We start from the raw sequence: 22254 nt of genomic DNA, 5'->3' as shown, positions 1-22254 counted from the left end.
CCCCCCCCCCCCCACTATGAGGACTTGGCTATCATCCTTCCGTACATCCTGTGTTCAACATAATGTTTCATCTTGACTCAGGCTGAGCCAGGCAACAGGAGGAAAGCCAAAAGTAAAGAAGATCCTATTGATTTGGTTTGGTGCCCAGTCTCGGGATCAAGATGGGCTTGGAAGTGCCCCGGTTTGCTCCCTGCCTCCCCAGGCCCCGGGTGTGGGTGACGCTGGAGCGCCGAGGGCAGCGGTGCCCCCGGGCCGGGCCGCCTCTTCCCTCTCTGACCTGTCTCCTCCCGTCCTCCCGTCAGAGACGACCGGAGCAGCCCCGCCCCGGACCCGCGGACGCCGCAGGCCTGCAGAGGCAGCCCCCAGAACGGGCACACGAGTGACTCCTCCAGCGGGGAGTCCAGCAGCGGGCGGTGGCCCAGGCGCGGCGCCTCCCCGTCCCGCGTGCGCTTCGAGGACGAGTCGGCCCGCGACGCCGAGTCCCGCTACCAGGAGCGGCTGCAGCAGCGGCAGCGGCCGGCGGCCTCCCGGGGCCCGCCGCGCTCCGAGCCCGACCTGGGCCGCTACGGGCGCGGGGGCCTGGCGCGCTCCGACGGCGCAGGGGCGCTCGGCCGGCTGCTGGGCCGCCTGGAGCGCGGGGCGGTCCCCGCGCCGCCGCCCAGGACGTGCCGGGCCTGCGGCAGCCGCACGGACGCCCCCGCGCAGGCGAGCCCCGACCCCAGGGCGCTCCGGGAGGCGGCGCAGGCGGTGCCCGCGCAGCCCCTGAGCTCTCGGGGCTCCAGCGCCCCCTCGAGGCTCCGCCCGGCCGAGCCCGGGTGCCACCCGGCAGGGATCCGGGAAGCGCACGCCGGAGCCGGAGCCGGAGCCGGAGCCGGAGCCGGAGCCGCGCCGCGCCGCGAGGAGGCCGATTCTGCGCCCGACAGCACCGACACGTCGGACGGCTGCAGGACCGACGGCGAGGAGGCCGGGCCCTCGCGCCCCAGCCGGGCCCGCGGCCAGGGCCGAGGCAGCAGCCCGCGCCTGCGGGGCTCCAGGCCTCGGGGAGGCCCCAGCTGGTTGCGGAAGGCCGGCCCGGAGCTGCCCTGGGGCGCTGCGGCCCCGCACCACCTGCCCGGGGTTGATCACGCGGAGGGTGCAGCCGAGGTCAGGGTCAGAGAAGGCAGGGGACAGGTGCCCGAGGGGACTCTGTCTCCCAGGGAAGACGCCTTCGCTAAGCCTCCTGTCCCGGAATCTAAAAGGCCTTCCCTGGGGTCCCAGTGGCAGCCTGGGCCAGCGCTGGGAAATCACTGGGTCCACCCGGTGGATTCCTGGGCTCCGGGCAGGACAGCCTATCCGCCCGCCCCTTCCATGAAGCGGGGACCGGGGTCACCGGGCAGACAAACCCCAGCTGCAGAAAGCCCAGAGTCTCTGGAGACCGTCTCTGCTTCCTCCCTGCAACAGAGCCACGCAGAGGCCCCTGCCCTGCGCCAGGCCCAGCAGCCAACCTCTTCCTTCTCCCCCGAAGCCTGGGTGCCAACCCCTCCATCTTCAAGGAAAGTCACCTCCCCGGTGTCTCACAGGAAGGCAGCCCTGGCTGGGCCCCGCAGGCTGAGTGAACCCGGAGAGCCTGCGGACACCCCTCTGCCTCTTTCAAGAAGTGTGATTCCCAGGACCTGTGAGCGCTCCCCTGCACAGACCCAGCCCCACGGCCCCGCAGTCAGGCAGCCCCTGCTGGCCCTGTCCACCAACAACTGCAACAACAGCGTGCCCCCAGGGCCGCAAGAGTCCTGGGGAGGAGCTGTCCCCGAGGGCAAGGCGGAGGAGGGCCCCTGTAGCCAGGAGAGCCGCAGCACCACCGGTAAGCAGAGACCCCGGGCCAGGCGCTCTGAGCCCGCCCTTGCTTTTTATCTGAATCCGTGACATAGCTATATGCGCACTCCCGACAGCCTCTTGGAGCCCTTCAGAGCAGTGGCAGGTGTTCTGGAAGCTGCGGGGTCTGTGGGCTTGGCGGAAGACGACTCCACATCAGCCTGGTCGCAGATTAGCCAACTCCTGCTGGGGAGGAGAAGGCAGAGAGGCCGTGAGGCCCTCCGACTGCGGGGGACCCTGAGGTGTCAGGGTCTGCGGCTGCTGGAGGCCTGGGCTTTAAGGGAAGTTTACTACCAACAGAGCAGGAATGATACAACAGCTCCAGATTCACTATTTGCTTAAAGCAGTAAATGCCTGATCATCACAGGATTGAGGCCCTTTCCTTCAACATCTTCGTTTCATTCATTCCCTCTTTCTTTCGTTCAACACTGAGCACCTGTTAAGTGCCAGGCCCCATACCAGGCACTGGAGGTGGGGGTGGGGATGCATAAGTGAATTTATTCAGCAAGAGTCCTGCCCTTGACACCTTCTATGGGCAGTAGACGTGCTGTCTGGAGGACCCAGGGACCAGGGGGCAGAGCCCTCCGAGGCCCTCAGCCCTCCTGGGCAGGCTTGTTGGCTTCAGCAGGAAGGGCTGCAAAAGGGTGTAGAGGGAGTCAACTCTGCCCCAGAAAGAGATCCTTGTATTGTGGGCACAGCCTGGGCATCAGCGGCCCTAAGCTCTGATCCTTAATGCTGTGATCTGAGGTGAGTAACTCGGCCATTCACTCTGAGGCAGAGACAACAGGTCTGCCCCCGTAGCCTACCCTGGCGTGTCCAGCACTGTGACAGGCCTGGGGTCGGGATGGCTTGGAAACACAGCGGAGGACAGCAGAGAGCTGATAGGTTGTGCTGACCTTACTGAAGACGTGGGTGCCAAGCACCCTACGCCCTGGTGTGTTGGCCACCCCCTCTGGTGCACACGGGGACACAGACACCTTTCCTCTCCCTCCCCTGCTGACAGGAGCCTTAAGAAAGCAGGTCGCGCCCTGGGCCGCCTGCCCCGTTCTAAGGTGTGCTTTCTGCTGTGGGGTGGGCTCTAGGCCGGCTGCTGGCCGCCGCCAGCCACTTCCTGGGGAGCTTCTATTCCGCCAGCCGGTGGCCTTCCTGGGCCACTTGGCCTTCACCTTCTCAGTCTCCTCCTCTCATCAGCCAGGAGGTCCCGGGCACACCACGTAGGCCTTTTGTGCTCCGGGCTCTTCCTCTGTAACCCGGGGTCATAGGAGAACCTATCTCCTAGAACCCACGGAATGATCTCTGTAGAGGGTTTAATTCATTGCCTAGCACGTCACAAATGCTCCAGAAATGGTCCTGTCGTGAAAGCTGTTAGGTATTTCAACCAACAAGATTGTGGTTTCCATCCCAGGAATGCAAAATTTCCCCGTTCCCAGCTATGTCTCTTGCTATAGGAGGGACGTGACTTATCACCAGCAGCTCCTTCATTGTAGACATTTATTGATCGTCTACTGTGTACCAGTTGCTGTGCTGGGGTGATGGGTACAGCAGTAAACAAGACCCCTCATGCCCACCCTGCTTTGTGGGTGTCTCACCACTGCCTCCATTGCTCTTCTGGGGCTCCTGCTGCTCTTGTTGGGCTTGTCCCCACCCCTGACCATGACCTGTCCCGAGGCCTGCCAAGCTGCTGCTTTTGAGGTGCGGAACGGTATGGGGTGGGGGCGGTCACTGTCATCCTCCATCCACGGGTCGAGGGCCTAAGGGGCTTTCAGGGGTTCACAACATCAGCTGGGAAGGCTGTCAGAGTTGCGCAAATTATCTCACATTGTTTCTTTTTAATTTCGGGATGGCGTAGTGACACGGGAGGGCTGTGGTTGTTGCAGGAGGAGTCCAGGGCTTTCTCGGCTCGGCAGCTGTTGGCACTGTCAGCTCCATGAGCATCACCCTCTCCTTGACCTCAGAGGAGCCAGAGTCCAGCCAGGAACCAGAGGGAGACCTGCCGAGGACAGAGTTGAGTTCTGGAGGGCAAGTGTCATCCCGGTGAGTGACAGGAGCAAGAGCCCTGACTGCAGAAGGTGGGAGGCTAGGGGTGCTGGGTGGAGAAAGAGACCCCACTGGCATACCTAACCCCATGACTCCCAAATCCTTAGAGGATTCCTAGACTTATTCCAGGCATGGCACCTTAATACTCCTTTCCCAGCCTGATGTACGTGCTGATTCATTCACCAAGCCTCAAGCTCCAGGTACTCTGCTGGGTGCAGCTGACCAGACAGTCCCCACCCTCAGGGTGCTCCCAGGATGGGGCTGTCTGCAAGGGCTTGTTTCTATTTCAGGGCTTGGAAACAAGCAGATACTGAGGAAACAGCCTGGCATTCACCTTTCCATTCATTCTCTCCTTTAGCACTGAGGGTCGGAGTCCTTGCCCTGGGTCCCCAAAGCCTGGGTGAGCCAGTGCTCTGGCCAGGACATTCTTTTCTGCACTACACACCATTCCCAGTGACACCAAGAGCCAAATCTCCATCTCTGGCGCTGTGTGTTCCCCAAAACCCCAGATCCCTCCATCTGGTTTCCCCTGGCTTCTCCACTAGGGTGTCTCAGAGGCCTTGATGCACCTGCTTCCTCAGGTCCCCTTCCTGGCAAACACACCATCCACACAATGCTGTACCCACGATGGCATGACCTCGGCCACTCTCCTCCTTCTGGCCTGATCTGCTGGCATGTCCCCTCCGGCTCCTGCATCCCCCTTTCTTGCCTTTCTCCTGGTCTGAGCTCCATGACTTCGGACAACTCCAACACCCCCATCTGCTCTCTGCCTTCACTCTCGTTCCTACACTTCATTCTCAGCACAGCAGTCAAAGATATCTTTTTTAAACTGCCATTAAATTATGTCATTTCTCTTGCTGAAAACCCCCAGTGGTTTTTTCTCTCACCTGGAATAGAATCCGAGCCCCTTACCTTGGCTTATGTGCTCTGTGTAATCCGGCCCGCCTGCCTGACCTCCTCTGGCACCTCTTCCCCCTCTTGCTCCCCTCCTCCCGGTGCTGGTGGCCTGGCCTCATCGTGCTCTGGAACCATGGGACCTCTTCTTGTCCTGGAGCTTCCTGTCTTCTATGCTGCCTCCCGCAGGGATTCTCACTTCTGGCCTCGGCAGGACGGCTCCTCCTTATCATTTAGCCCCCAGCCTAGACACCATCTTCTCAGAAAGACCTGCCACTGTGCTGTTGGTTTTTCTCCTTCGTTTACTAGCTGAGAGTAAGGACTTGGTCTGTCTTGTTTACCATATACCCCCTGTTGTTTCTAGAAGGCACAGAGGCTCTGAGGCAATACTGCATGAATGAATGGAACAAATGGGTGGGTGGGCCCATAGTTGAGTGTGATGCCCAGGGTCTTGCCTTTGCCCTCCTCCCTAGGAGCTGCCCGAGCAGAGCATCCTGCAGATGTCCTCTCAGCCTCTCAGCAGCCAGCTGTCATGTCCTCCACGAGCCATGGGTGCTGGCTCTCCTGGGGCCCCCAGGAGCCTGAGGGGCACTCTGTTCTGGCCTCTGTCCCCTAGCCGACCCCTGCCCGCTTCATGTCCACCCTTGCATTTCAGAGTATTACCGGGTGTCAGTGCCGGACCTGGCCCTCCCAGCGCTGCCCCTTCTGACAGGAGCAAGAAAAGCAGCAGCAGCCTGGCTTCCACCCTGGGGCTGAAGAAGCTCTTCTCTGCCCTGGGCCAGGGCACTAGGCCCAAGCTGGGCAAGGCCCGCAGCTACAGTGTGGAGCAGCTGCAGTCCCCTGCGCCTGGCCCGGCGTCACACCCCGGCTCCCCCAGAGTGAAGAAAGCGCCGTCGTTACAGTCCCTCCGCCTGGTGAGTCAGAGGGCCAAGGGGTGAGGGCCCCAGTGGTGGTGTAGCCGCCACTGGGATGGAAGGTGACAGGAGATGTGAAGTGAGGAGGATGCTGCCCAAGGCACCCAGGTGGAGAAAGGGAAGCTGCAGGGCTCCCTGCGGTTGATCCATGAGACCTGGCTCCCCCTGGGCACCAAGGCAGCACCCCACGGTCTGTCCTTCCAGCCGGCTGCCCCGGCATGAGCTCGCCCTAAGCTCCTCCTCCTCCCTCTCTCTCCCCCTCGACTCTGCCACCTTTGCCAAGGCCTACAGTCTACTGTCTGGTCATTCTGGAACCTTCTCCACGGTCACAGTGCCTCTCTTAGTCTAGCACAGATAACTTCACACGCAGACTAACACAGCGGCCCCCTGACTGGCATCCCTGCCATGTCTTTCTCCGCCTCCTTCCACAATGGTCCTGATGTGCAGATCTGGTTATGCTACCCCCTTACAGAACATCTGCCTTGGGCCCCTGATCGCCTGCAGGGTAAAGTTCAGACCACCTGACACGGCCAAAGGGCTTCTGGGATCTGCCTTCATCTCTCATCACTCTCCTTCTAACACCCTCTCCGCTGTCCTTGACCTTGCTGTTCTGTAATCAGGCCACATGCTGACTTTGAACCTTCACCTGAGATGTTTCTCCCACCTTCTCTCCCTGCTACCATCTGCTCATCCATCAGTGCTTCAAGGATTGCCTCCTCCAAGAAGCCAATTCCAGTCCTTTCTTGGGCTGAGCTAGTTGGCCCTCTGCTCTGTGTTCCCCATCTTATCCTGTGCTTCCCTCCTTTGGGGAACTTGCCACATAGTATTTTAATTGATTTTTGTCTGTCTCCCCTCACTGGAGTGTGAATTCTTTGCGGGAACACTGATCTTTATATTCCCAGTACAGGTTTCACCTGCTGTCCAAAATTAGAGTCCCTACAAAAACTTCTGTAAGCCACAATGGCATAAATCAACGAAGCAGTGACCATTAATTAATATGGAAAAATTCTGAACACTCCCACACCCAAAATATAATCTCTCTCAGGCTTTTCTGATACCCTAGGACACTTCTTGCTGACGGATGCACAAATAAATTGAGATAGAGCACAGTTGCTCACAGGTGCCATTTAAAGCTGGCGTGGCTGGGGCAGCCCCGGTGGCGCAGTGGTTTGGCGCCGCCTGCAGCCTGGGGTGTGATCCTGGAGACCCGGATCGAGTCCCACATCGGGCTTCCTACATGGAGCCTGCTTCTCCCTCTGTCTGTGTCTCTGCCCCTCTCTCTGTGTCTATGAATAAATAAATAAAATCTTAAAAAAAAAAAAAGCTGGGGTGGCTTAGTGCTAAAATGCTGAGTGTCATCCTGGGGGTCTCGGGGGCTCGATGGGACCACCCTCACTGCTCTAGAATGCCAAAACAAACACTGAATACTATTTTTGCTTTTCACCTTTTTTTCCCCCCACAAAAATGAAAATCCTCCAAATTTCTTTCAGTTCGTGAAAACAGGCACTCATGTAGGTCTTTCATAAAAGCAAACTGTCAAAAAGTGAGGGATACCTGTACTGAGCACAGTGGCTACTATATAATACATATTTAAGACAGAGAGAGTGAACGAGTGAGCGAGGGAGGGAGTGCAGGGTAGCTAGCTCAAGTTCTCCCCGGGTGCCAGCTGATCAACCAACAGCAAGCCAGCTACGGTGTGCTTACTCTCAGCTAGGTTTCTGAAAAGCCTGCTCTGTTCCAGGTTTTTCCAGGTATTCTATTTGTTCTTCTGTTCCCCGCCCCCTGCTCTGCCCCTGGGCAGAACAAAGCAGGCGACTGTGGTTTGGGGCAATAGAGGCTTTCACTTTTCAGGCTGAAGTAGGGAAGGGAATGTGGGCCGAATGAAAATGCCATTGGTTGTCTTGTACCAGGAACAGTACCTAGTACGTGCTGGATGAGGGCAGCCCGGGTGGCTCAGCGGTTTAGCACTGCCTTCAGCCCAGGGCCTGATCCTGGAGACCCAGGATCTAGTTCCATGTCAGGCTCCCTGCATGGAGCCTGCTTCTCCCTCTGCCTGTGTCTCTGCCTCTCTCTCTTTCTGTGTCTCTCATGAATAAATAAATAAAATCTTTAAAAAAAGAAAGAAAATATTTTTAAAAATATTTGCTGGATGAATGGACGGAAGGCAAAGAAACAGAAGCCAAGTGATCATAAGCTGGGGAGCAAAGCCTCAAGTGGCGCTGTGCCCCGAGAATCCACTTTTCCCAGGAAGTTAGGTTTGGCCCCTCTGCGTCTGAGCCCTGGCATGCGATGTATCACCTTCAGACCTTCCATCCCTGTAAACCCTTCAAGGGAGATGATGACACCGTGAGTGTGGCAGAGAGGTCATCAGCAACGTAAGCCAAGCGGGCAAAGAGAGAAAGAAAGCTGGCCGACAAGGGGTGGGAGCACGTGCAGGGAGGACTGCGCAGCAGAAAGAATTGCTCAAGAAGTGAAAAAAGAAGATAAGACAAGAATCCGTCTCACCCAGAATGTGACACATCTGAGGGGTGTTTATCTCCTTTAGACCGTCTCCTATGCCTTAGACCCCCCGGCCGCCGAGTGTGGGCAGGTGCTGCCCTGGTTTCGTTTTCATTTTGCCCTCCTGTTCCCACAGCCGACCACACTGGTGGCTCCCCCGTGCCCTGGTGGCTGTGGCTTTTTGACATTTGACCCTGCATCTGGAATGCTGTCCTCTCTCTCCTCCGTGCAGAAGACCCTTTGGCCTTTCAGGTCTGAGTTAAGCATGACTTCTCCCAGAAAGCCTTCCTGAACTCTGACACAAGCTTAGGGCCGCTCTAAACCTCTTGATCATGTATCTTACTTCTTTTCTTTTTTAAAAAGATTTTATTTACTTATTTGACAGAGAGAGAGTGTGTGCACAAGTAGGGGGAGCGGCAAGTAGAGAGAGGGAGGGTGAAGCAGGCTCCCTGCTGAGCAGGAAGCCTGATCCTGGGTTCGATCCCAGGACCCTGGGACATGATCTGAGCTGAAGGCAGATGCTTAACTGACTGAACCACCGAGGCGCCTGGTTTTTTAGTTTCTGTTTAGTCATTTATTTCTGCTCTAATATTTATTATTTCCTTCCTTCTACTGGTTTTGGGTTTTGTTTGTTATTCTCTTTTCTAGCTCCTTTAGATGCAAGGTTAGCTTGTTTGAGATTTCTCTTGCGTCTTGAGGTAGGCTTGTATTGCTATAAACTTCCCTCTTCGAACAGCTTTTGTTGTAATCCCAAAGATTTTGGACCATTATGTTTTCATTTTCATTTGTCTCCATGTATTTTTTGTTTCCTTATTTCTTTATTTATTTTTTTTAATATTTATTTGAGAGAGAGAGAGAGTGGTAGGGAGGGGTAGAGGGAGAGGGAGAGAGAGAATCTCAAGCAGAGCCCATGCTGAGTAGAGAGCCCGACATGGGACTCAATCCTAGGACCATGAGATCATGACCTGAGCCAAAATCAAGAGTCAGCCATTTAACTAACTGAGCCACCCAGGCACCCCTCCTCTTTGATTTAACCTCCATGTATTTGTGTCCTTTCCAGATTTTTTCTTGTAATTGATTTCTAGTTTCACAGCATTGTAGTCAGAAAAGATACATGGTATGACTTCAGTCTTTTTGAATTGTTGGGACTTGTTTTGTGGTCTAGTACGTGATCTCTTCTGGATAATGTTTCATGTGCACTCGAAAAGGATTATATTCTGCTGTTATAGGATGGAATGTTCTGAATGCATCTGTTAGATCCATCTGGTCCAAAGTGTCATTCAAAACCACCGTGTCTTGGTTGATTTTCTGTTTGGATGACCTGTTCACTGATGTAAATGGGGTGTTAAAATCCCCTACTGTTATTACTGTTGATTATTTCTGTTGATTTCTTCCTTTATGTTTGTTATCAACTGCTTTGAGAATTTGGGTGCTTCCATGTTGGGTACATAGATATTTATGATTGTTATATCTTCTTATTGGATTGTCCCTTTAATGATTATGTATTGTCCTTATTTGTCTCTTGGTACCATCTTTGTTTTAAAGTATATTTTGTTCAATATAAGTATTGCTACCTTGGCTTTCTTTTCACATTTTTTTGCACATTTTTTCACATTATTTTTTGATAAAATAAATATTTCTCCATCCTCTCACTTTCAATCTGCATGTGTCTCTAGGTCTGAATTGAGTCTCCCTGTAGGCAGCAGCTCTAGGTTTTCAATCCATTCCATCAGCCTGTGTCTTTTGATTGAAGCATTTACTCCATTTACATTCAAAGTAATTATTGCTACACATGTACTTATTGCTATTTTATTTTATGGTTGTTTTTATAGTTCTTTTCTATTCCTTTCTTCTCTCGCTCTTTTCTCTCAAGGTTTGCTGGTTTCTTTTAGTGATATACTTGGATTTCTTTCTCTTTATTTTTTGCATATCAATTACTGGTTCTGGATTTGTGGTTACTGTTAGGTTTGTGTATAACATCTTCTATATATAGCGGTCTTTATTAAGTTGATGATTGCTTCACTTTGAACCCACTCTTTACTCCTCTCCCACCATTCCACATTTTTAAAAATTTATTTATGATAGTCACACAGAGAGAGAGAGAGAGAGAGAGAGGCAGAGACATAGGCAGAGGGAGAAGCAGGCTCCATGCACCGGGAGCCCGATGTGGGACTTGATCCCGGGTCTCCAGGATCGCACCCTGGGCCAAAGGCAGGCGCCAAACTGCTGCGCCACCCAGGGATCCCCCATTCCATATTTTAAGTATATGATGACACACTTTACATCTTTTTATTTTATGAATCCCTTGACTGATTTCTTTATAGATATACTTAATTTTACTGCTTTTGTGCTTCCTGTTTTTCTTACTCCTACTTATGGTCTTTCCTTTCCACTCAAAAAGTTCCTTCAACATTTCTTGTAGGGCAGGCTTAGTGGTTATGAAGTTCTTTAACTTGTCTGGGAAACTCTTTATCTCTCCTTCTATTCTGAATGACAGCTTTGCTGGATAGAGGTTTTTTTTCTCTTTCACTGCTTTAAATATATCATGCCCCTTCTTTCTGGCCTGTAAAGTTTCTGCTGAAAAATCACCTGATAGCCTTATGGGGTTTCCCTTATATGTAACTGTTTTCTTTTGCTGCTTTAAAATCTCTTTATCACTACTTTTTACTTTTTTAGTTACTGTGTGTCCTGGTGTGGACTTCCTTAGGCTGATTTTGTTGGGGACTCTCTGCCTCCTGGCTCTGGATTTCTGTTTTCTTCCCCAGATTCAGAAAGTTTTCCACTTCCTTTTCTCTCTCTTTCCTTCTGGGATCCCTACAATGAGAATGTTATTTTGCTTGATGGTGTCATTGAGTTCCCTAAGTCTATTTTCACTTCTTCTATTATTTTTCTCTCTGCTGTTTATCTTGATTGCTTTCTATCCTCCAAGTCACTGATCCGTTCTGCTTTCTTTAGTGTACTATTTATTTCACCTAGTATATTTTTATTTTTATTATTTTTTAAAAAGATTTTATTTATTTATTCATGAGAGGCACACACACACAAAGAGGGAGAGAGAGAGAGAGAGAGAGAGAGAGGCAGAGACACAGGCAGAGGGAGAAGCAGGGAGCCCGACACAGGGAGCCCGACGTGGGACTAGATCCCGGGTCTCCAGGATCAGGTCCTGGACTGAAGGCGGTGCTAAACTGCTGAGCCATCCAGGCTGCCCCTAGTATATTTTTAATTTCAGTTATTGAGTTCTTTATCTCTGATTATTTCTTTTTTATGTTTCCTATCTCTTTGGTAAGAGTCTCATTGAGGTCCTTTACTCTTTTCTCAAGTTCAATGAATATCTTTATGACCATTACTTTTTTCAATTTAATATTATTATTATTATTATTATTATTATTATTATTATTATTAGAGAAGGAGAGAGAGGAAGGAGCTGGAGGGGCAGAGGGAGAAGGAGAGGGAGAGAGAGAATCTCAAGCAGTTTCTACACCCAGTGATACAGGACTGATACAGGACTCAATCTCACAACCCAGAGATCAAGACTTGAGCCAAAATCAAGAGTCAGACAGTTAACCGACCAAGCCACCCAAGTGCCCCTTACCATTACTTTAAATTCTTTAGCAGGCATATTACTTATCTCTTTCATTTAGCTCTCTTGCTGTGATTTTGTCCTACTGTTTCATTTGGGATGTATTTGTCTTCTCATTTTGTCTAGCTCTTTGTGTCTGTTTCTATGTGTTAGGAAAGTCAGCTATTTCTTCTGCTCTTGAAAGTAGTGGCCTTACGAAGAAGAGGTCCTCTAGTGCCCTGCAGTGCAGTGTCCCTGTTCACCAGAACCTGGCACATCAGATCTGTCTCTTATATGTGTGGCATGCACCCTACTGTTGTGGCTGAACTTCTTTTGCCTTCAGTCCAGTCATCTGCAATGGTTCTCTTTACTTGTTGTGGGCAGTGTTTGGTTCCTGTGGTGTAAGTGGGCTGCTCTTGGACTGCCTTAGGCTTGAGTTGAGTCAGAATGGCATTTGCCAAAAATACAGTAGTACTGAACTACAGGATGCTTGCTCTGTGTTGTCCTCTGAGAAGCTTTTTATTGGTGGGGCTTACAGTCAAACTAGATGTCTGCTCCTGGCCCACTGCTGGGGCCACAGTCTCAGACTGGTGTCTGAGTTAGTTATTTCCCCCTCTCCCCAGGGCAGGAGTCACTGCTGGGGCTGCTTTGAACCCTGCTGGACTTGTGGCACCACTCTGGAAGGACTCTGGCCAAAGGTGTATTGGAGAGGGCATGTTCACAGGAGAACAAGGGGGTGGGCCGTGCTGTTAGCAAGTTAGGTGGAGAGTGTTGGTGCTGTGCTGGTTCTCCCAGCTGTTCCTGTGTCTAGGCTGCAGGGCAGGGAAGGGAAATGGTACCTGCCAGCTCTTTTGTTCCTAGAGAAGTCTCCCAAAGATCCCTGCCCTTCCAGCACAGGCTCTGAGATTAGTAAACATTTTGAAACTGCTGCTTCTCTACACTGTATCTCAGTGGGGCTGTTTGTTGTGCTGTCTCTTTAAGGGTAGGAGTCAGTTTCCTAACATCTACCCAGGTCTCCCAGAGCCAAGCCCAGTGATTTTTAAAGCTCCACTGTTAAGCTCCACTGATTTTAAGAACTCCTGAAATTAGGCCTCTCTGGTTTTCAAAGCCAAATGTTATGAGCATTCATCTTCCCTGTGCAGGTTCCTCATGCCTGGTATGCCTGGTGTAAGGGGTCTGGTCCTCCCCTCTCTCTACACCAAGCGTCCCTTCCTTCCTCCCTTGGATGGTCCCGAAGGTTCATTTAGCTCCTGAGTGAATCTCCATCCTGTCCTACCATCTTCAATGTGGACTCTTCCACATTTAGCTGTGGAGAGTCTGTTCTGCCAGTCTTTGGGTTGTTTATGGGGTTTTTCATGATGTGTGTGTTATCTAATTGTATCCATGGGACAAAGTGAGCTTAGGGTCTTTGTACTCCACCATTTTTCCTGCAAGTCCTTAGATAAAAATTTTTTAAATGTCAACAATCATAAAAGGGATACTAAGAATCACAAAATATTTAGTATTTTAGCTCTGGAGTCGTATCTATTACTTTGTAATTAATTTGCTTTCACTTTTTTCTTAATGAGAAAATGAGATTTTCTTTTCTTTTTTTTAAGATTTTATTTATTTACTCATGAGAGACACAGAGAGAGGCAGAGAGAGAGAGAAGCAGGTTCCATGCAGGGAGCCCAACATGGGACTCGATCCTACCCCTGGGCCAAAGGTGGCGCTAAACCGCTGAGCCACCCAGGTGTCCCGTGATTTTCTTCATCAGTGAAAGTATTCCAGTACTACTCTTCTAGCACTAAGTTATCTCAGCCAAAAAAAAAAATTGAACCTTCAGATCCCCTGTATAGACCCATCTACTTGAGTAAATTATGGTGATTCCTGATGGGGACTTTAAAGTAGTGAAAAAAGCTTGTATCCTTACTTTCTTAAAAAGCCCTCAGGCTCATGGTTGGGGTCAGGCCCCTGCCAAGCCCTGGACCTGTGACTTTTCTCACCTGCAATATTGGACCTTTACCACCAGGTGTCACCCTCTCATCAACATCGGAAAGCTGCCTCCTTTCAGAACCTCCATTCTCTGCTGAGTGGAAAGGGGGACCGGTCCAGCCTCTACATGGTGGGGGAGCCGGGGGAGCACAGTGCAGCTGGCAGGTGAGAGTGGGCAAGTGGTATGCGGGGGTAAACTCAGAGTGTGGATGGTGGGGCTGTAAGCTTCACTCCATCCTGCCTCAGCTGCCACTGGAATCTGGTGGCCCACACTTCAGTGTCTTGTCCTGGGCACCTGAGCTCTGAGAAGATTGGTGGAATGGGCAGAGTTGGAAGGTTTGATGCCTCCATCCCTCTACTGTCTAATGACATCCTAAAATCACAATGTTCAGAGAGCTTCCTTAGCCAGCCAAAGCCAAAGGTCTGATTAGAGATCCAGAGACAGGGCCCCCAAAGAGACACTTGGCCTGTGACCCTGCCTAGAGAACTCCCACCCTCTGATGAGACCCTCCTGGAAATTTTATATAACATTATATCTTTTGTTAGATTTTTCAGAGAGGTCTCTGCACCCACAAAGATTTAGAATTGTGTTTACAGGCAGGGGGGTAGTGGGGGCTTCTGGTTCTGCAGCAGGCTTTGCGGAGCCTCAGACAGCTGTGACATCCCTCCAGTCTTCCTCTTAGCACATTGTTTTTGCTGGTTGAGGCCAGGCAAGAGGCATCCGTCATCCTTAAGGCAGGGAGTAGTCGGGCCCGCGTGCCCAGCCCTCTGCACTCATTCCGTCTCCTGTCCCCTGGCAGACCAGCCAAGGCCTCATCCGGGCGTGCCCTCAGTGTGGAGGACGTGAGCGCCCCCAGCCAGGTGCGCACGGTGGGCCGCGTGGTGGAGGTGTTCCCAGATGGCACAACCCAGCTGCAGCTACAGCGCTCCCCGGAGGGCACTTTTGGCTTCTGTGTGGCCTCCGGGAACGGGCGCCGCGACTCAGGTATGCCGCCTCCCCTTTCCGGGCTGCATATCCCTGGGACCTTAGCAAACCGCTTTTGGCTCTGGTCATTTCCAGTCTGTGGCTGAGAAGTGGAGCTCCAGACTCAGACGGCCTCTTAGCGAAAGGACTAGAATTCTCCCTTCGGGGGCTCTTTTGGAAGAGGCAGGTGTGGGGCTGCTGGGGTGGGTAGGATGGCAAGCCTCGCTCTAGGGCCCCTCTGCCACTGGGGACATCCTAGAATTGGAATCTCGAAGGCCACCTTCTTTGTGGCGCGCCCAGGGGAGATCGTGCTTGGTGGTTCTCGAGGATCCCTTTGATGTGGCTGGTGTGTTTCACGGCTCCCTTCCTCCAGCTGCTGAGCATGTCTGGGCATGTGGAATGTGCCTGCCTGTCGGTGCGTCCAGGTCCCTCCCTCAGCGCTGGCTCCAGACGGTGACGTTCCCAGGGATCCCGCGCTGGCTGCGCCCTGCGCCCTGCCGAGGAGGGTTTAGTCCTGTGCTCTCATCTCCCAGGTCAAAGTCATCTAACCTGGAAAAAAATCTGCCTGCTGCCGGACTGGCAGGCCGCAGCGAGTCCTTACATCTGTTCCACCACTCGTTTCCACAAGTGTGTGTTGAGCACCTACTAGGTGTTTTATTTTTACTTATTTTTTAAAAAGGTTTTATTTGTTTATTCATGAGAGACACACGGAGAGAGAAGCAGGCTCCATGCAGGGGGCCCGACGTGGGACTCGATCCCGGGTGTCCAGGATCACACCCTGGGCTGAAGGCGGCGCTAAACCGCTGCGCCACCAGGGCTGCCCCCTACTAGGCGTTTTAGATCCTGGGTATATTGGGTTCCCTGTAAACGGAACAGAAAAAAAATCCTGTCCTCAGGAGTCCCCATTTCAGTGAGGGAGATAGACTGTGTCTACGAAAAGGTATGCATTTGTCTATGTTGTCCGTTATCTGGGCCAGACAGCAGAATGGACCAAGGCACAAATCCAGACAGCGGGGCGGGCCCGGGCGGGGCGGGTGCCGGTGGGCGGCTTTTCGGAGCAGAGCGGCCGGTTGGTGTCTGGAGAAAGAGCAGTCCCGGCCGAGGGAAGGGCCCGCGCGAGGCCGGAGGGTGGCAACGAGCGTGGCTGTCCGGGTGGCAGTGCGGATCTGCACGGAGCAGCGAGGGGGGACAGGCGCCGAGCTCGGAGGCTTTGGCTCTCCCCCGGGGAGCCGGGAGCCCCAGGGCTGCGAAGCAGGGACTGGCGTGCTCCGGTTTGCCCTCGTAACCGTGTCGCTGACCGACTACCGGGCTGCGGACAGGTGCTGGTGGGCTGAGGGTGGACCGGGAGACCCATTTTAAAGCTATTTCAGTGGAAAGACTTGGCGGTGGCGGCTCGGGCCGGGGAGGCAGCGGAGATGTGAGAAGTGGTTGCCTTCAGCTTGACTCGAGGGCAGTTTGACTCAGTTTGCTGATGGATTTGACGTGAGCGTGAGGGGAAGAGGACGAGGGTCTCCCCGCTGTGGACCTCAGGAGGTACCTGTCTGTCTCACGGGAGACGGCATGTGTGGATCTAGCCTGACGGTCAGAAAGCACTGGCGGGCTGTCAGCTCCTGCACCTTTACCTTTAGCTTCCCCTTCCCTCAGGTGGGGGCGGCAGAGACTTAGATGCCGCGGCCCTTGGACTCCAGAGCCTCTGCTGGTGTGACCCGAGCAGGTCACTTACCCTCTCTGAGCCTCAGTTCCCTCATCTGTGAGCTATACATAGCCACCTGCCTGCACGAGTCATAAGAGCATTCGGTGAGGTGCAAAGAGAATTTGTGTCTGGGGAGCAGGACCCGGCAGGGACCGCACCGCGATCTGCACCGTCTGTCCACGTGAGGTCACACACCCCGGGCCTTGTGCTGCGCCCTTCATCCTCCCCGCAGTCCCGCCAGGCCCCCTGGCAGACGGTCCCGGAGCTGACGTCTCTAATGACCAAGGGCTCCTTGGGCTCTGGCCCGGCCCGCAGCCCAGGGCACCCCTCACCTGAGGTACGAGCTCTTCCCTGTCCTGCCCAGGTGGCGCCCTGCTCCTGCTGCTGCACTTGGCCGTTGGGTATCACGCGGCCACCCCCAGGTACGCGGAGCATGACTGGCGCTGGTGCCTCCTGGCCGCAGACCGTCCTCCGACAGCCAAGGGCCGCCTCTGCTGGGCCTCAGAGGGGCCGTGAGCTGGGGCTGGGCCGCACTCCTCGCTAAAGCGTCAGGACGCTGGTGTTCCCTGGCTGGCGGTCACATCTGATTCTAGACAAGCACGAGAACAGGCTTCGCCTTCTGCTTGTGACTACCACACAGAGCATACGTGCTTAACAGAGGCCATTTCCAGCAGAATAAATACCTACAACAGCCGTCTCTCCGTCATACTTTTGTCATGACTCTCCCTTGTGCAGCCTACCCCGGGTCTCCCCAGAACGGCTGGCACGACGTCACTGTCTGGTCCAGCTCTGGCTACATGCGTTTGGGGTTTCCCGTCGCTCCCCACATGCACGTCCTGCTGTACAGCAGCCCTTTCTGTAGGCACGTCCCCTGCCCTCCTTACCTGCCCTCTCTCCACGCGTCTGACACGTGGATGGGCCGGCAACTGGGAGGGCACCTGGACTGGGGGGGCCGACACCGGGCAGGGGCTGGGCCCAAGGCCCACTGGGCCAGGAGGGAGCAGCCTCGCGGCAAACACTCGGCTTGGCCAACAGGCAGGCCCCGAGAGAGAGAGAGAGAGAGAGAGAGAGAGAGAGAGAGAGAGAGTTCTACAAGTCACACCCAGGAGGGGGAATGTGTCAGGGGGTTGGTTTTGCTGGACTCAGAGCTACCAACTTCAGGTGCCTGGAAGGAGATTTTAGTGCTTTCAAACCCACATTTCAGAGGTTTGCTCTGGAAGGTTTGCCGGGAGCTGGGCTGAACGAAGCTCCTGCGGGGCTGGGGGAGCAGAGGGAGGACTTCCCACTAGTCCAAGTGTGTTAAATACCTTCAGGCCAGTGACTGAGGCACCAGAGGAGAGGCCCTCTCAGGCCTGCTCTTTTCTTTTCTTTTTTCTTTTCTTTCCTTTTCTTTTCTTTTTCTCTTCTCTTCTCTTCTCTTTCTTTCTTTCTCTTCTTTCTTTCTTTCTTTCTTTCTTTCTTTCTTTCTTTCTTTCTTTCTTTCTTTCCTTTCTTCTTTCTTTTTCTTTCTTCTCCTTCCTTCCTTCTTTTCTTCCTTTTACATTCTAGAAATATTTTTACCATTAATCATACACTAGTCAACATTTGTTGAACATTTCATATGTACTGCCTCATGCTAGTCACAGGAAATGATCTTTTCAGCTCAAAGACCAGACTAAGTGGTCTGCATTTTTCCTGCCCCAGTTTTCACCCCTTGTGTTCTATGGACATCTCAGGCCCTTTCTGAGGAAGCTGATTCTAGGAAGCAGAAGGAGAGAGCAGTGTGCGGCCAGCCCGGCCGGGGCTGGGGAGCCTGGGGAGCCATGAGAGCATTGAAGGTGGCACTGAGCGGGCCCATGCAATTCTTGGTGTCACTGCACACAGTCCACACCCTGGGCTTGAGCTTTCGGATCACCTGTGTTGGCTCAGCCTGGGGGGCAGCGTGGAGCCCAGCTTTCCCTGAAAGAGCCTTCACTCTCTTAGCTGAAGGGGGGGTCTGGTTCTCAGAGAAAGTTGAGGTGAGAGGGGCACCTCCATAAGAGTCTTCTGTACTTTGAAGCCAGGAGAGTCCCAAGGAACGCAGGCTAGCCAGCCCCAAGGCCCCACAGAGCCTGCTGCACTGATGTGGGTTCCCCAAATCAGGCGCAGGGAGAGGGGGAGAAGTAGGCTCTCCCCAGGTCACTCTGCACCCGAGAGACCCAAGGGGATGGTCATGCTGGCCAGACAGTGCGGGGGAGATGTGTGGGAATAAGGGACAAGTGAGCCGCCATGGCCTTTAAATAGGGTGTAGAATTTATGCATCATGGGCTTTTGCCCAGATGCCTCCAAATCCCAGTGAGGAACCACATCTGAGGAAGATGGAGGCCAGGGCAAACCAAGTTTCGATTTGACCTCAGCCACGTTCATTACTTGAACTTACTTCCCACCACTCGAGCTACTTGAAGGCAGCAGCTGGACCACATCTGTGAATCCCACCTAGCACCGTGGCAGGCGTGTAGTAGGTCTTTTTCTTCATTTCAAACATCTGTTTCCTTCCTATTCCACAGCCAAAGCTCATCTCAGAAAAAGATGGCCTCATTCACACTGGGGTGTACACGAATGATAACAGCTTAAAGCATTATTTGCATAAAGCATTATTTTAGTAAAGCACCATTTGTGCCTCTTTTTAAAAGAGGAGACAGAGAAATGAAATTATCCCATGAGGGCGGGCACGCTGTATCTGTGTCGAAAGCCGGTTGTGGTTGTGAGGTAGAATAATGAGGGTGTGTGTGTGTGTGTGCACCTGTGCACATGGGAGCAGTGCCCGTATGAGCACCTGCTCCCGACCCCCTGCACCGCGCCCACCCGGTCAGCAGTCCACAGGGCCGCACTCTGGATTTCATGTGTTCACTCGTTCCGTTTTCCTTTGCAGGGTTCTACGTGCAGGAGATGGCTGATGCGAGCGCGGCCAAGCTGTACTCGGGGCTGCTGGGGGTCGGGGACGAGATCCTCGAGGTCAATGGGGCCAAGGTCGCAGGACTGGGCTTGGCTCACGTTAGGGAGCTCCTGGCCCACGCAGAGAGTTTGTCAATCCGTGTGCTGAGGCAGAGGCCTGTCCCTCGGTGACACACAGGTGCTTGTGCCCTCACTGCCACCCTCTCAGAAGCCCTGAACTGCCCCAGGAGGGCCGGCTGGAAACGCACTGCACAAAGCTGCATCTTGGACCCAGAGAGGTCACAGTGGCGCGTAACCCCTTAGGCTGCGGCAGGGCCTCGGTGAGGGCAGGAGCCTGTCGCTGTGTTTTGTTCAAGGATGTTAATTTATGCCGAACTGAGGAAAGAAAACAGGGATCTCCTTCTGTGCCAGAAGCGGTGTCAACATCTTTTTGTACCTTTGTGGGCAGGGGGAGGAGAGAGTTTCAGGGGTACCTGGGTTAGCCCCTGCTTGACTCCTCACCCCACTCTCTATCAGAGCCTCCACACTCCAGAACCAAAGAAGGTGCTTGGCCATATTGGCCTTGAGCCTGCCTTTAAATCTAATTTCTTCCATGTCCCATTCGACACCTTTGCTCTCCTTCTGGAAACTGGCATATGTGCCCTGGTGGGAGATCATCTGGGAGACGTCATCTGGTAGCCAGGATATTAAGACTCCGGGAAATTTTTGTGATATATAAGGTTGAAGGGAGAAAACACTGAAACCAAGACCAATTTCAGGGAAGTGCAGCTGGGACCAGTGGGACTGCCCAGGGGAGGCTGGCGCTGGCGGTGAGGGCCCGTCTTCCTTCTCCCGTGCAGTGTGCGCACAGGCTGCAGCGGGTGCCAGGCTGTCCCCAGCCACAAGCTCTCCGCCCAGAGTCCCTGGTGGCAGCTGCGGAGGGTGGCCAACAGGGAGAGCAATGACAGGGTACAGGCAGGGGGATGGGCTGTCCCACCTGGGTGGTTCCCTGCGCTAGGGGTTGGGACTCTCTGGGAATGAATGGCTGTATGTCAGTCTTAAATTATTAAAAAGCAAAGATGAAGCTTTTCTTGCTCGTTGAATTCTGGGCTGGATGCTCACTTGATCTTGAATGGCCAAGAGCAGGGGGCTGGGGTGAGGGAACAGGGAGGGAGGACACAAGGACAGCAGTTAGCTGTCTTGGGCTGGCAGAAAAAAGGCTGGGGCGGTCACCCTGGGGTTGGGGTGACAGCCAGGGTAGATGCAGAAGCCTCCAGAGTCCTTTGGCTGGGAGAGGAGCCTTGGGCAAGATGCATTTCTGAACAGAAGACAGGTTGGAGCTAGGGGCTATGCATAGGTGATGGGGTTGGGGGTGCAGAGGGCAGCTTCAGGGCTGTTCTAGAACTTGGTAAACATACAGCCTTCGCTAAAATGATTGGCCTGTGTGGCCTGAGGGGAAGGTGGTGCGGGGCGCGGAGGGGGTAGGGGTTGCGGAAGAGGAGGAACAAGTGTTTGGGCCTGCAGGGGGAAAGAGGGTGCTGGGACATCTCAGAGAGCAACCTGGGCCTCCCAAACTTGGGAATGGCCCCATGTCAGAAACGACACTCATGGGGAAACACTGGCGGCTCCTGTACCCCAGGTCCTGGCCTTGAGGTCATGAAACTTTGGCAAAGCTTCCTGTAGAACTAACGCTTCTAGGGGTAAGGGCGCCTCTGTTTTCTCTGCGTGGTGATCATGGACAACATGCTTTTCCAGCTCCAGCTGGGAAGAAAGGGAAGAAGGGCTCCAGCCGGGGCCTGGGAAAGGTCTCTAAGGAATACTGAGCATCTGCTTCTATTACCTCCCCAGGGGCAGGGTCGGGCTCCCACACATCTTGTTCAGTTCTTAAAAATAGACCCACCAGGTATGCTCTGTGTCTCATCTTCACACAGATGGAGAACCAAGTGGGGCGACAATGACAGGGCATTCAGACCTGGTCTCTCTGACTCAGGGCCCGCTCCTCCTACTGCTGCCACCCCTTCCACACCCCCGAGAAAAGCTTGACAGAGGGGAGTAGACACTCTGGCCTGTGTGCGAAGTAGCCCTGGGCTTGTTGAGTGAAGTGGTGCCGGGGGTCATGACTTGTGTGGGTCGGGGGACGTTCATTCCTCCGGACACCTGTCTGACCATCCCAATCTGCTCTGCCTGGGGAGCTGCTAATCAGGTTAGCCCTGTGTCACCCACAAAACCATCAGAACGTTCCCACTTAGAACCTAGTGTGTTAACCTGGAGCCAGGCCCTGCGACAGGAGCTCAGGGAGGTGATAAGGCCCGGCTCCAGCGGCCACAGGGTAGGGAAGACACAGACGTTACTGCAGGTGTGGGCAGCAGGAGAGGCTGGTGCCTGGTGCAGCCTGGGGTAGATCACCCGAGGGCTGGGGGAGGGAGGCTTACCCACCGGGGCACCCACACAGGGTTTGTGACACCAGCAGGAACCTACAGGAAGGATGCGGGAAAGGACGTTGGTGTATAGAAGATAAGCAGCACGTCAAAGGTGTGGCTTTTTCCTGTGTCTGACCCATGACCCGCACCCCCGCCCACGCAGAGGATGGGTATTGTGGGCCGGAGCTCTCTGCAGAGGGGCCAGACTTTGGGCCTCGGCAGAACAGAAAGTGGCTGGAGCCCGGGCCTCAGACAGGGTGACGGGGGTGGGGAGGTGGGGGGCGACCAGGAGGCGACTGCGCAGCTCCAGGGGGGAACTTGCTCGTCCTGGCAGCACAGGCATCTCTGTCGCCCTCTGCTCGGTTGCCCTCCACGCCCGCTGCCTGGCCTTTGTCGCGCACCCCCACCCTCGACCCGTCCCCCGTGTCCTTCCAGGCCAGTTAGAGTCCCGGGATGGCTGGAGCTGGAATCCGCCAGAGGCTGGGGGTGTGTGTAACCCCCCCACACCCCAGCCTCTGGTAGATTCCCCAACACACTCGGGACACCTACTGGGCGCCGAC

At 54.0% G+C, this 22254-nt stretch overlaps 1 protein-coding gene across 1 annotated transcript in view; it reads left to right on the top strand.

Moving 5' to 3' along the window:
* The window catches only part of KIAA1614 (KIAA1614 ortholog), a 41927-nt gene extending 21564 nt beyond the window's left edge, over positions 1 to 20363 (top strand). Inside the window, exons 5-10 of the mRNA XM_077902574.1 lie at positions 303 to 1837; positions 3726 to 3882; positions 5435 to 5693; positions 13763 to 13890; positions 14526 to 14710; positions 19273 to 20363. Of these exons, the coding sequence (XP_077758700.1) occupies positions 303 to 1837; positions 3726 to 3882; positions 5435 to 5693; positions 13763 to 13890; positions 14526 to 14710; positions 19273 to 19466 (2458 nt within the window). The 3' untranslated portion in view covers positions 19467 to 20363. The remainder of the gene's footprint in view (positions 1 to 302; positions 1838 to 3725; positions 3883 to 5434; positions 5694 to 13762; positions 13891 to 14525; positions 14711 to 19272) is intronic.
* Positions 20364 to 22254: the final 1891 nt, after the last annotated feature.

This window comes from Canis aureus, chromosome 6 (genome assembly GCF_053574225.1).
Source record: "Canis aureus isolate CA01 chromosome 6, VMU_Caureus_v.1.0, whole genome shotgun sequence".
Classification (NCBI taxonomy): Eukaryota; Metazoa; Chordata; class Mammalia; order Carnivora; family Canidae; genus Canis; species Canis aureus.
The sequence above is the reverse complement of the archived record's forward strand: the minus strand, read 5'-3'. Positions and strand labels throughout refer to the sequence as shown.